The sequence below is a fragment of the Macaca thibetana genome, chromosome 2 (genome assembly GCF_024542745.1).
Source record: "Macaca thibetana thibetana isolate TM-01 chromosome 2, ASM2454274v1, whole genome shotgun sequence".
Classification (NCBI taxonomy): Eukaryota; Metazoa; Chordata; class Mammalia; order Primates; family Cercopithecidae; genus Macaca; species Macaca thibetana.
This window is the reverse complement of record NC_065579.1, coordinates 16608569-16619308: the sequence shown is the minus strand read 5'-3', so window position 1 is coordinate 16619308 and position 10740 is coordinate 16608569. Positions and strand designations below refer to the sequence as shown.

Here is a 10740-nt window from a genome sequence, read left to right as displayed (position 1 = left end):
GTGGGAGACGGTTGGGTCGAGCACCGCCCTAGCTCGCGCCCCTATTGGTGGGCGCCGCGGTTCTGGGCCCGCCCCCTAACGGACCTGTCGCTTTGTGACAGGCGGAGGGGCCAGTTCCTGTCGGGCCGGGGGCGGAGTCAGAGGTTGCTTGAGCTCCGCCCGGACTCCAGGGGGCTCCTCCCCTTGCTCCTCTCGGCTGGGCGGGCGGCGGGCGAGAGAGGGAATGTCATTGCTTCTTAGAGCCGTGGTGCCGCCTCCGTCTGCTGCTGCTTCTCTGGCGCCCTCGTCCCGTCGGCTTTCGCCGCCGCCGCAGCTGCACTGGGGATACGGATGGCTAGCGGGGCGCAGGGGCCATCTGGGTTGAGAGAGCGGCGTTCGCGGCCGCTGCTGAGGCGGAGACTCCCCGCCGCCGCTTCCTCCACCCCCAGTTCCCCGGCCTCGCGGCGCTGAGGGCGGGAGCGCGCAGAGCTCTTCCCTCCTCCTCCTTTTTCTTCCTCCTCCTCCTCCTCCTCCTCCGGGTCCCCGCCCAGCACCCCTCGCACCAGGCGGCGGCGGCGGCGGAGGAGGAGAGCTAGACCCGCCGCCGGGGCACAACATGGCGGAGCCCTCGGCCCCGGAGAGCAAGCATAAGTCGTCCCTCAACTCGTCCCCGTGGAGTGGCCTCATGGCCCTGGGGAACAGCCGGCACGGCCACCACGGGCCCGGGGCCCAGTGCGCGCACAAGGCTGGCGGCGCGGCGCCGCCGAAGCCGGCCCCCGCGGGGCTGTCCGGGGGACTGTCGCAGCCGGCTGGGTGGCAGTCGCTGCTCTCCTTCACCATCCTCTTCCTGGCCTGGCTTGCTGGCTTCAGCTCCCGCCTCTTCGCCGTCATCCGCTTCGAAAGCATCATCCACGAGTTCGACCCGTGGTAAGTGCCCCGCCGCCCCTCCCCCGCCCGCGGCCCGCGGGAAACCGGGACCCGCTCCTCTGCCGGCCGCGGCTCTCCTCGACTTGGCCCCGCGCCGCCGCTGAGCCCCGCTCGCGTCCTGGCTGAGGCGGGCGCGGGTCCGGGAGCTCCGGGCGCGCCCCCTGCCCGTGGGCGAAGTTTGCCCTGAGCAGCCTGAGGCGGGGCGTCGGGGTCCGGGAGCGAAACCTTGACCCTCGGCCGGGCTAGTGCGACGACTGCCAGGAGTGTGGGTGCAGCCCCTCGCAGCCGGCTTTAGTCGCTGAGTCCGGACCCGCCACGCCACGAGCCGGCAGGTAGCTCCTCCGCGGACTGTCGGCGGATTCCCCGCCCTCCTCGCCCGCTGCTTTCGCGTTCTTTCATTTTTGCGGGCGCGTTTTTGCTAGTTCAGACGGAATTGGCCAGGGGGCTGCCCTGTTGCCGCCGGAGGTGGGTCCAGATGTGCTGGAACTCCGGCTGCTCACCCTTGCCAGTTTTACGCTTTTACTGTTTCTTTTTTTGCTCTCATACAAGAAGGGAAAAGGAGAGTGAGTGGCGTGTTGGAGGGAAGGAAATAATATCCCTGAAAGTGATCTGAAAGCTAGCTACTCTTATTTATTTATCATTAGGTATTTTAAAGAGTGGCTTTTTTCAGAGCTCTTAAGTGCACTCAGCTCCTTACTGTTCCACTATCGTCTTGGGTTGCTTTTTAGAACAAGATCTTTACTCTCTTAGCTACTGTCACCCTTAGTGTGTTATGCACAACATCTGAAAGCATTACATTAATTCCTTTATTTGTCTGCAGGAAGGCTTGTGGATTAGAGCAAAGAGTACCACAGTGATGGGAGTCCTAGATTATAATATCGAAGTTGCACATAGTGTAAAGGAAATTACCCCACTCTTAACGGCACTAGCTAACTTAGACACTACGTTGGTCTGTGAATTATCTAGATGGGAAGATTGCTTTAACTTTTTTTTCACAACTTGCCCAACTCGAGTTAGGATTTTTCCCCCTGAGAGTATGCCTTTTAAAGTGGTGTATTTTGTAGACCTGTCAGCCTTGAGTTAATCTTACCTCCTTACGGTTAGACCTAATTAAATTTCAGGATATTTGTTTTATCATTTGAAATACAGAGAGAGAGAATCTTTTTTGAGAGTTACTAACTATATAGATAATAAATGTTCGGGGGCGGGGGGTGACTTACCTGTATAGTAATATACCAGATTTAAGTTGTGCTGTTAAGGAGAGAAAAATTGATACTGCAACATCTATTGAACACCATAGGGGCCCACTCATGGGCAATTCAATTTAGATCAGTTAATTACTGTGACAATCTTCCATGAAATGTTTTCATTACATTTTAGAAGTTTTGATTTTGTTTTCTAACACTAGTTTAAAAAAAATAACCTTTTTGTTAACGTGCAATCACAGAAGAAAATAATGTTACTGTGGACTGTTTATGAGCCTAAGAATACTTGTGAAGGCTTATTGACACAATATTAGGTGGTCTTATTTTGAAACACTTAAGCAAATTAGATAAAAATGAAATTGGAACCAGAAAATGAAAGCTAGTATTTACTAGACAATATGAAAAGAGAAAGTTCTCTTTTCAGATTAAAATAGCAGAAATGCATGATTGACCAAACATTTCAGGTAACAAAATTGTGACTTATTTCCATAGTAACATTTTTAAAAATAGAAGGCTAAGTACTGTTTAATAGTAACTCTGGGGCTGAAATTAAAGATTGCAGAAAAATTCACAACTAATGATGAGAGTTTTGTCATTTTTCTTTAAGATTAGAAATCTGCATCAAGTCAGCCAAAGATCCCCACTAAAATTGAGTAATGCAGTAATGAAAAGGCTTATTGGGTTGCTCAACAGATAAGGTGGTTCATTTTTTTATTTTTATTTTTATTTTTAATTTTTTTTAGTGTAGTCAAGAATTAAAAGTTTTCTTTTTCCAGTTGCAACAATATGTTTGGAGGGCATAACTCTTTTTCATGCACATGAAAATATGTTTGGCTGGGCGCAGTGGCTCACGCCTGTAATCCCAGCACTTCGGGAGGCCGAGGCGAGCGGATCACCTGAGGTCAGGAGTTCGAGACCAGTCTGGCCAACATGGTGAAGCCTCCCTCTCTACAAAAAATACGAAAATTAGCCAGGCGTGGCGCAGGTGCCTGTAATCCCAGCTACTTGGGAGGCTGAGGCAGGAGAATCGCTCGAACCCGGGAGATGGAGGTTGCAGTGAGCCAAGATCGCACCACTGCACTCCAGCCTGGGCAAGAAAGAGCGAAATTCCGTCTCAAAAAAGAAAATGTGTTTTGCTTCATTTTTTTTAATATGTGAAAACCTATTTCTGACACATTATCATTTAGCTAAGTTTGTACCATTTGAAAGTATATATATCTGTTTTAAAGAGCTACTTAATTTAGGTATTCTGCATATAGTTTTAATATTGACATTTATTCTTAATTAAATGTTTATATTCATAATGTTAGATAATCCTGCTTAGTAGTAAGGAGATTTACAGAATAATGGAATGTCCCTATGCCTTACCATGAATGGAGATTTGTCAGTATGACTCTAACGTCTAATTCAGGTGACTTAATGAGAGAATCAAGTTTCAGACAAAAAAAAAAAGTTGTTTACTTCTTGTTTTTTTTTTTTTTTTTTTCTGTCTTTTGAAGATCTCAAGTAGTTAGGCATCTCATTCATTCTTACCTAATTCTTACAGTCATTCTTTTTGAAAAGGTTAAAAGGAGGGGGATGTGTAGATTGCCTGCCATTATTACTTTGGGCTTTTAAAGCGTTTTTGGGCTTTTAAATATTTAGTTTTCTTCTATAGCTGCTAATAGTCGCAACACTTGAACTGGTCTGTAGGTGAACACTCTAGTACTAGTTTCTAGTTTGGGAGTTGCTCAGATCACCATCATATATAGCAATGACACAGACCTTTAATAATATTTAAATGTTACTCTCAGGCTGTGCGTCCACAAACCAATTTATTCTGGCCGGCTCATACCTTCCCTGACCTCTTTTTCCATATCTCTATCAGTGGTTTCATTTCTGAAAGTCGTTTTAAGTGAAGGGTTTACTTTCTCTGTGAGCGCTTTCTTTAAATTTTACAGTAGTTCTTAAATTGTGTAAAAGACTCAAGTTAGCTGCTGAAAGTGACTTCTCATCACAGAGTTATACTTGTTTTTTAAATTTGTCACCCAAGTTATTTTATATATCTTACCAGTTGTCGTGAGGGGTGGTGTGTGATTTATTTATTGAAATACACTGCACTTTAGAATTTAGCAACATTTTTGGTAACAATTTGACTTCACTTTAGTAATTCCTCCCTTATCAGCTGAGTTGAACAGATAGGAGGAAGCAGTTTGGAAATATGTGTTCTGTACTTGCCAAACATTTGATTAATCAACCACTTTAATAGTACTTAACTATACCTTTTTATCTGGAGCAAAATGCGTTTTCTACATATTTTTATTGTAACTGATAATACTTTTACTTTATATTAGCCAGATACCTTTTCCTTATCCATTATCTTGTTAAATTGTGGTAGCCTTTCCCATAGAAGCAATGAAGTTCCCTATGTGAGAACTGTCTATTTTTCCTGCCTTCGCAGGTTATAAAGTGGGTTCTCCCTAGGGAGAATTCTCTGAGCGTTAGGTTTTGGCTGTAGTTAGCAAAAATGCAGCAGATGCCTTTTTGCTGGGCAGAAAGTTGCAATTTAGAGTTGGAACTTAGAGTGCAATTTTTCCAAAGAAACTATGGTATAAATTGGTTAATTAGTATAGATATGTTTTCAAAGGAGTGATAAACCTTTGGAACATAAGCTGTTATAAGTTGGGGACTACTTCCTGTACTTTGAGGTCTCCATGTTTTCCTTCACTTTGCAGATGAAAAAAAGAGGCCTCAGTTCTGAAGAGGACAAATTGGTAGCAAAACCAGTTTTAGAACACAAACGTCCCCAAATCTTAAAAAGTCACTTTGACTGTGGGATCATTAGCATCAGCAGTCCAGCTGCACTTCAGACCAGGTATTACTGTTACTGATTACTGATTTCATTGGCAATTAAATTGTGTGAATTTATGATAAGATTGGTACTACTCCCATTTCGGTTGAGCGTGATGGCTTCCATAGGTAGTAATCATGGATTTCATGAAGTGTAGTCCCTAGGGTAGTTGGGTCTGTCATGAATGCCCTTGGGACTTTTTCTTCCCTTTTTAGAGTTTTCATATCTTAAAGGCTAACTTAGGTAGGACTACATGCCCCTTAACTGCCATGAATAGTTTGCATAAAGACAACGTTGGTTATAAACATTAGAAACTCAATATAAGGATTTACTTAATAATCTCTGACCCAGTTGTTAATAAATATGGGCTAACTTAACTGTACCTAATCAATTTTTGTACTCTCAATAAGTTTGAGAAAATGTTAACATTTATGTTTATTGTTATATCTTAGTATTCATCTGTGCACGCATGCTCTCAGAAATGAAGGATGGAAAGGTTAATATTATTCTCAAGTGACCAAATCATGTTTTTCCCTTCAATTTGTTTACTTTTAAGACTTAATGATCTTAGGGAGTGAAAATACTGCAGTTGGCTTATAAAGACCCCACAATTCAACAGACCTATTGTTAAACTATTACAAACATTTTCAAATACACAAGAAAGTTGAATTTTATAGTGAACACTCATACACGCTCACCAACTAGATTCTACAATTAATATTTTGCTTTAGCATATCTTCCTGTCCATTACTACTTTTAAATCCTGCTTGTAGACAGACATTGTTTACTATGATATGAAGAATACCATCTTTGTTCCCCAGTGCCGTGATAAAGAGGATTTATTTCTGCATAGTGTTTGTTTTCTGTATTATTTGAACATTTGTATATAAATGCTGTTTCAGTATCCTCAGACTGAAGTTAGGATTAGATTCCATCATTCCAGGTTTTGGTTAGCAGCTTACCTGAGTGCATTGTAAATCAGTGCATTAGTTCCACATCTGTTAAATGACTTGACTTTGCTGAATCTGGTGTCTCAGAAGAAACTCTGAAGTGGATAGATGGATATTGATGTTGATGTTGGTTTTATTAGGTGTAATTCATGTGAAACTCCTAAATTCCTTGAATTATTAGAAGACTTTTATAGGTCAGCCTGTTGTCTCTGTCATCTTTCATCCAGAGGTAATGGTTTAGCTTTAGTGTGATTGCAAAAGTGGCTTCTGTAAATCCCTGCAATAGGAAAAAAGAAAAACATTTCCAAATGATATAGGACCCACAGATACACTATATTGGCCAAATTAATGCTGTTGAAAGGGGAAAACATGTAAATGGTTCTCCAACTACTCTGTCTTCAACCATCTCTACCTGATTTTGGTGGATGCTTTTTGTATTTAAACCAGTAATTCTTCTGAGAAGGCTTCTGTTGTCCTCCTCTTACCTACTTCTGACAAGGAGTAATTTCCGGGAATTTAGAAGTTGATAGAAAGTGGTAATACTGTAGGGTTTTTTTGGTTTGTTTTTAAAGTGGAATATATTAGGAGGTGAGGGTTAGTGCTGGGGGAGATAGGATCAGTTGCCCCAGAGGCTCGCATATTTAGGTAAATATACATTAATCTGCATTTGTAGGCTTGCCAGGAAATCTAACTAACCACTATTTAGAATTTTATGTCTTTGGAAAAATGCTTTCATAGTTTCAAATGAAAAACATGTAAACATGTTTTGGAATATAAGGTGTACATGAATTAGTGAATGCCTCTTTGTGTTGTTCAAGATTGTGCTATTATATGTAGACAAACGAATCTCTAAAAAATTGTGACAGTTGGCACTAATTGACCACTCTCAACTGTGTCTATTCTTTACTTTCTGTGGAACTTAATGTTGCAGGATAACTTTAATGTTTGTTTTAAATGAGTAGATGCTTAGTTTTTACAGTGTTTTACAATCCAATGACATCTTAGAATTGAGGAGATGAGGTAATGTCTTTTATTTCCGTAGACAAAAGATAATTCAATTCAGTATTTCCCACAAGAATTGAAGGATACAGGTCTGCCTGACTCCAAAGTCTGTTCTTACTACACCCTCTGCCTCCAGGGCCAGCTTAACTAAAAGTGTCCTCTGTTTAATTTATGTTTTTTATCAGGTGCCCCAAATCAAGTCTTAAAATACTGGTCTATCAAAATACCTCTTCACAATCTGGGCTGTAGCTAACTAAGCTTACTAGTTGGATAGTAGCTGATTACTTTGATAGTTTTGATGGAGCAAAGAGATGAGTTGATGGTTTTAAGACTTTTAACCTTCAATTACTATGGGATTTTCAGAAACTTCGAAGAGAGTAGCTGAATGAATGAGAGGAAAAGATGATCAAATCCAACTGAATATTATTAAGATTTATTTTGTCTGTAAAAAGTTCATAATAATGAGATTGGAAGTCTTAAGCCGTGCCAGTTAAGGGAATTGGGAGATGGAGAGCTGAACTTTCAGAGTAGACTCAGAATTCTATAACCCACAGGATTTTTAAGAGTATATGTTGGCCACCTGTCTATTTTCTAAGAAGCTAAGGACCAGAAGGATAATACTTTTTCAAAGGTGATACATTTATAGCTTGGCTAGATTCTTTTCCATTTTCTTTGCGTCTGTGTTTGCTGTAGAAGGGAATATTTTGAAAAGTTGTTTGAAATTGTTACTTCAGAAGATGAGGGGAAGTTACTTTCTACCACTCAGTTTAAATTTACAATATTGTAAATGTTGACAATTCAGGCTTAGATATGGAAACAAATAGAGCTTTTGTGTGAAGCTTTACTTATTTGGAATTGATTATTTAAAAAATTGTGTGTACTGGTTGTCTGTAATCTCCATAAATTAGCAGTGTAAGTTTTAAAACTTTCTTCTTTTTTTACCTTGTTTGCTCATTCCTATTAAAAGGGAAATGTTACTGCATAAAGACATATTTAAAGGAGTTTTGTTGATATTAGTAAAGTGTGTTAAAGTATTAATGATTAGTTGATAACCAAGTTAATAATATTTTCTTTTGGGGTGTTTTTTTTTTTTTTTTCCATGCCTTACAGGTTTATTAGCTACTCTCAAGTAATTAAAGACTTTTCTCCCCAGTATGGTATTCTTTAGTGATATCTAGCAGCCCCTCCAACCTATAAAATCCTTCAAATGAATTGTGTTGAATTTTAAATATTGGTGCTTTGTTTTACTTTCTGTCCCCCCACCCCCGCAATAGATAGATAATGTTGTAACATATAAGGTATACATATATATGCAAATACTAGTTTCGAAGGTAAAATTTTATGTTTTTGCCCACACTGTTAAAAAAAATTAAAATGAGTGTAGTGTGATTTTTCAAAATTCTAGTATATCCACAGCTTAAATTATTGTTAGTTGCTGACCAAATTTGTCTTAAGGAGAACACAGGCCATAAGGAGTTGGAGAAAAGGATCATAACTGGAAACTCACTCGTGACCACCATGCACACCACATGTTTATTATTTGATGCCTGTTCTTAAAATACCAGTAACACCTGTAGAGTATACCTTGTTTAAGAAGGTTTATTATTATTATTTTATTTATTTATTTATTTATTTTGACGGAGTCTCGCTCTGTTGCCCAGGCTGGAGTGCAGTGGTGCGATCTCGGCTCACTGCAAGCTCCGCCTCCTGGGTTCACGCCATTCTCATGCCTCAGCCTCCCGAGTAGCTGGGACTACAGGCACCCGCCACCGTATCCAGCTAGTTTTTGTGTTTTTAGTAGAGACAGGTTTTCATCGTTAGCCAGGATGGTCTCAATCTCCTGACATCGTGATCCGCCTGCCTCGGCCTCCCAAAGTGCTGAGATTACAGGCATGAGCCACCATGCCCAGCCTGGAAGGTTTGTTATTAAAGTAAACTATTATACATCTTATTTATGTAACCCACATCAGAAATGGAGTGAGTACAGAACTGTTGGAAGGCAGCACTCTTGTACAGTTATATTATTTGAAAATAAGTCTTAAATGGTTCTATAAACAAGAGCAAAGAAATGAGTTCTGCAAAGGATTTCATTAGAGGAGAAAAGATAATTCAGTTTCAGTTTTTAAAACAATTTTCTTTTATGATGAAGTATGACACATCCTGAAAAATATAAATCTAATGTAAAGTATAATGAACACCCATGTGACTGTTATCCAGATCAAGATCATTGCCACACCTTAGACAACCTGGTGTGTTTCTCAACCATTCCACCCCCTGACTTTATAGTGATGACATCCTTCCTTTTTCTCATAGGTGATAAACTCTGTGTGCATTGCTAAACAATACAATTTAGTTTTGCCTATTTTTAAACTTTAGATAAATGGAGTTGTGGCTTTTGTGTCTCTTTTTTTCTTTTTTCTTTTTTTTGGCTGAGCATTTTCTTTAAGATTCATCCTTGTTGGTCAAAGGATCGTTGACAGTATGTAAGTAATAACGTTCAGCAATAATTTGACTAACCAGGTATCTTATTCACCTGATGGGGTTGCCTGTTCTTTAATAGCAGGAAGTGCCTCTAGGAAAGAGAAGGGGAAGGTATTCTTCTCTTCACTTGAGATTTAAAAGAATTATCCTAAGTCTGAAGCCTTGAGCTGGAGTCATCCTTGACTAGAGTAACTTTGACAGCTTTGTTTTAAGGTACTAATTGTCCAGAGATTTAATTTATCTACAGAAACCAAGAATTTAAGAAAGTGGGTGGGAGAGAGAGACATCAGTGTCTTTCAGGAGACAAATGATAATCAGATAAATGCAAAATGACTAGTTTTTAAATGATGGCTTTTTGTCAACTATTATTTTAAAGTATTGTATATTAAAATTGGCGTAAAGGAGGGATTGGTTGTTTGATACTTCTTGAAAGCAAGAAAGAGAATACTGGAAGTGGAGGTCTGAGCTGAGGAATTTAGGAAAACCCTAAGGATGGAGTGTTTGCTGTATTGATGTATTTGCAGAGATTGTCAATCCTGGTTGTTTTTTAGGTATTTTGTTGTTTATTTGTGTAGATTTAGCAATTTTGCATATATTGCATTTCTGTCATAATTATTTATTAAAGAAAAATTTAAATCTAGGACTGTCTTTCTTCAAACTTTTTTTAGTCAGCCAGTATTTCTACAGAATTCAAACTTAATATTTAAACAAGTGTCTTAGGGTAGGTGTACATACTGTGTCCCATCTTCACAAAATCCCATGTGTACCTGCCAGAGAGTAATATAAATGGCTCAAATTAGGTTCTAGTTGGATGATGGTCCAACTGAGTGATTTAACCTATTTTAACGCCTCTAGTGTATTTCTTATATGAATTCCTCAAATGTAGATTTTTTTCTGAGATATATTGACTATTAAGAAAAATTCCAGGCTGGCTGGGTGTGGTGGCTCATGCCTGTAACCCTAGCACTTTGGGAGACTGAGGCGGGTGGATCACGAGGTCAGGAGTTCAAAACCAGCCTGGCCAACATGGTGAAACCGCCCCCCCCCAAAAATTAGCCAAGCGCAGTGGCAGTCACCTGTAATCCCAGCTGCTCGAGAGGCTGAGGCAGGAGAATTGTTTGAGCCCGGGCGGCAGAGGTTGCAGTGAGCCGAGATCGCGCCACTGTACTCCAGCCTGGGCGACAGAGTGAAACTCCGTCTCAAAATAAATAAATAAATAAATAAATAAATAAACAGATAAATTCCAGGCCTACTTCTCTCAGAAATCACAGTTGATCATATGTGTCTTACGTGAGAGGTCTAGGTACAGGTTTTATTAATACAAAACAAACTAAGTTTTACTTAGGAGTTTGTCTACCTAGGCCAG

General features: G+C 40.5%; 1 protein-coding gene across 2 annotated transcripts in view; it reads left to right on the top strand.

Annotated features, from left to right (window-relative positions):
• Positions 1-228: 228 nt before the first annotated feature.
• STT3B (STT3 oligosaccharyltransferase complex catalytic subunit B) overlaps positions 229-10740 on the top strand; it is a 104553-nt gene continuing 94041 nt past the window's right edge. The window contains exon 1 of one of the 2 annotated variants that reach the window (XM_050779375.1): positions 229-906. In XM_050779375.1, coding sequence (XP_050635332.1) covers positions 596-906 — 311 coding nt within the window. In that variant the 5' untranslated portion in view covers positions 229-595. Of the gene's footprint in view, positions 907-4825; positions 4966-10740 lie in introns of those variants that run through there. The other variant, XM_050779377.1, reaches the window with a different exon arrangement.